An 866-nucleotide genomic window follows, 5' to 3' on the forward strand; every position below is an offset into this window, starting at 1 on the left:
TTTTTTTTTTTTCTCAGAGGAGGAGCATTGTTGACATCTCCTAATGGCCCGGGTTACCATATAATGCTGCCTTTCATCACCTCATATAGATCAGTGCAGGTACAAATGTCATGTATTTACAGTTGGCCCAATACAAAAATTTATTCTTGTTTTATTACAGCTGTACATATTATATATCATTTATTATGATCTTTTTCTACGACTTTTAACATGAGTCATGAGTGGATTTTTGAGGTTGTTGAATATTTTGCAATTACATTTATGCATTTATCAGAAGTTTTTATTAGAAAGCTAGAGAAACCAAGCTAGAATTTTGTTGAAGATGCTGATTTGTTTTTTTCCTTTGCATCATGTTTATAGACTACTCTGCAAACAGATGAAATAAAAAATGTGCCTTGTGGAACCAGGTAATCCTTTGTGTTGTTGTTATTCCATCAATATGTCCTGAAAAACGACTTAAAAATTGATAATTTTTGGTCATCATTAAATTGTACTGGATATTTTCTGGGGTTCCTGCATGAAAGTAATAATTTCTTTGTCTTCCACAGTGGGGGTGTCATGATCTATTTTGACAGAATTGAAGTGGTCAACATGTTGGTTCCATCAGCAGGTAAGATCCTTAAAGGGATAGTTCACCCAAAAATAAAGGTTCTGTCTTCATTTAGTCACCCTCAATCCTTTTTCAAACATGTATGACTGACCTTCTTCCATGGAAGTCAAAATGAGATGTTAGGCTGGATGATAAAATGAGGTCATGCTCTTGTTCTTCTCCACAGTGGTGGACATAGTGAAGAACTACACTGCAGATTATGACAAGACGGTAATCTTCAACAAAATTCACCATGAGTTAAACCAGTTCTGCAGTG

At 34.9% G+C, this 866-nt stretch overlaps 1 protein-coding gene across 1 annotated transcript; it reads left to right on the forward strand.

Moving 5' to 3' along the window:
• Nucleotides 1-17: 17 nt before the first annotated feature.
• On the forward strand, nucleotides 18-860 carry LOC107579145 (erlin-1-like; the record flags this gene model as incomplete). Its single annotated transcript, XM_016265006.1, has 4 exons — nucleotides 18-99; nucleotides 361-407; nucleotides 549-610; nucleotides 777-860. Coding segments are annotated over 4 exons (275 nt in total), but the record flags the coding sequence as incomplete, so codon positions are not given.
• Nucleotides 861-866: the final 6 nt, after the last annotated feature.

Source organism: Sinocyclocheilus grahami, unplaced genomic scaffold, assembly GCF_001515645.1.
Source record: "Sinocyclocheilus grahami isolate Dianchi unplaced genomic scaffold, SAMN03320097.WGS_v1.1 scaffold14657.1, whole genome shotgun sequence".
NCBI lineage: Eukaryota > Metazoa > Chordata > Actinopteri > Cypriniformes > Cyprinidae > Sinocyclocheilus > Sinocyclocheilus grahami.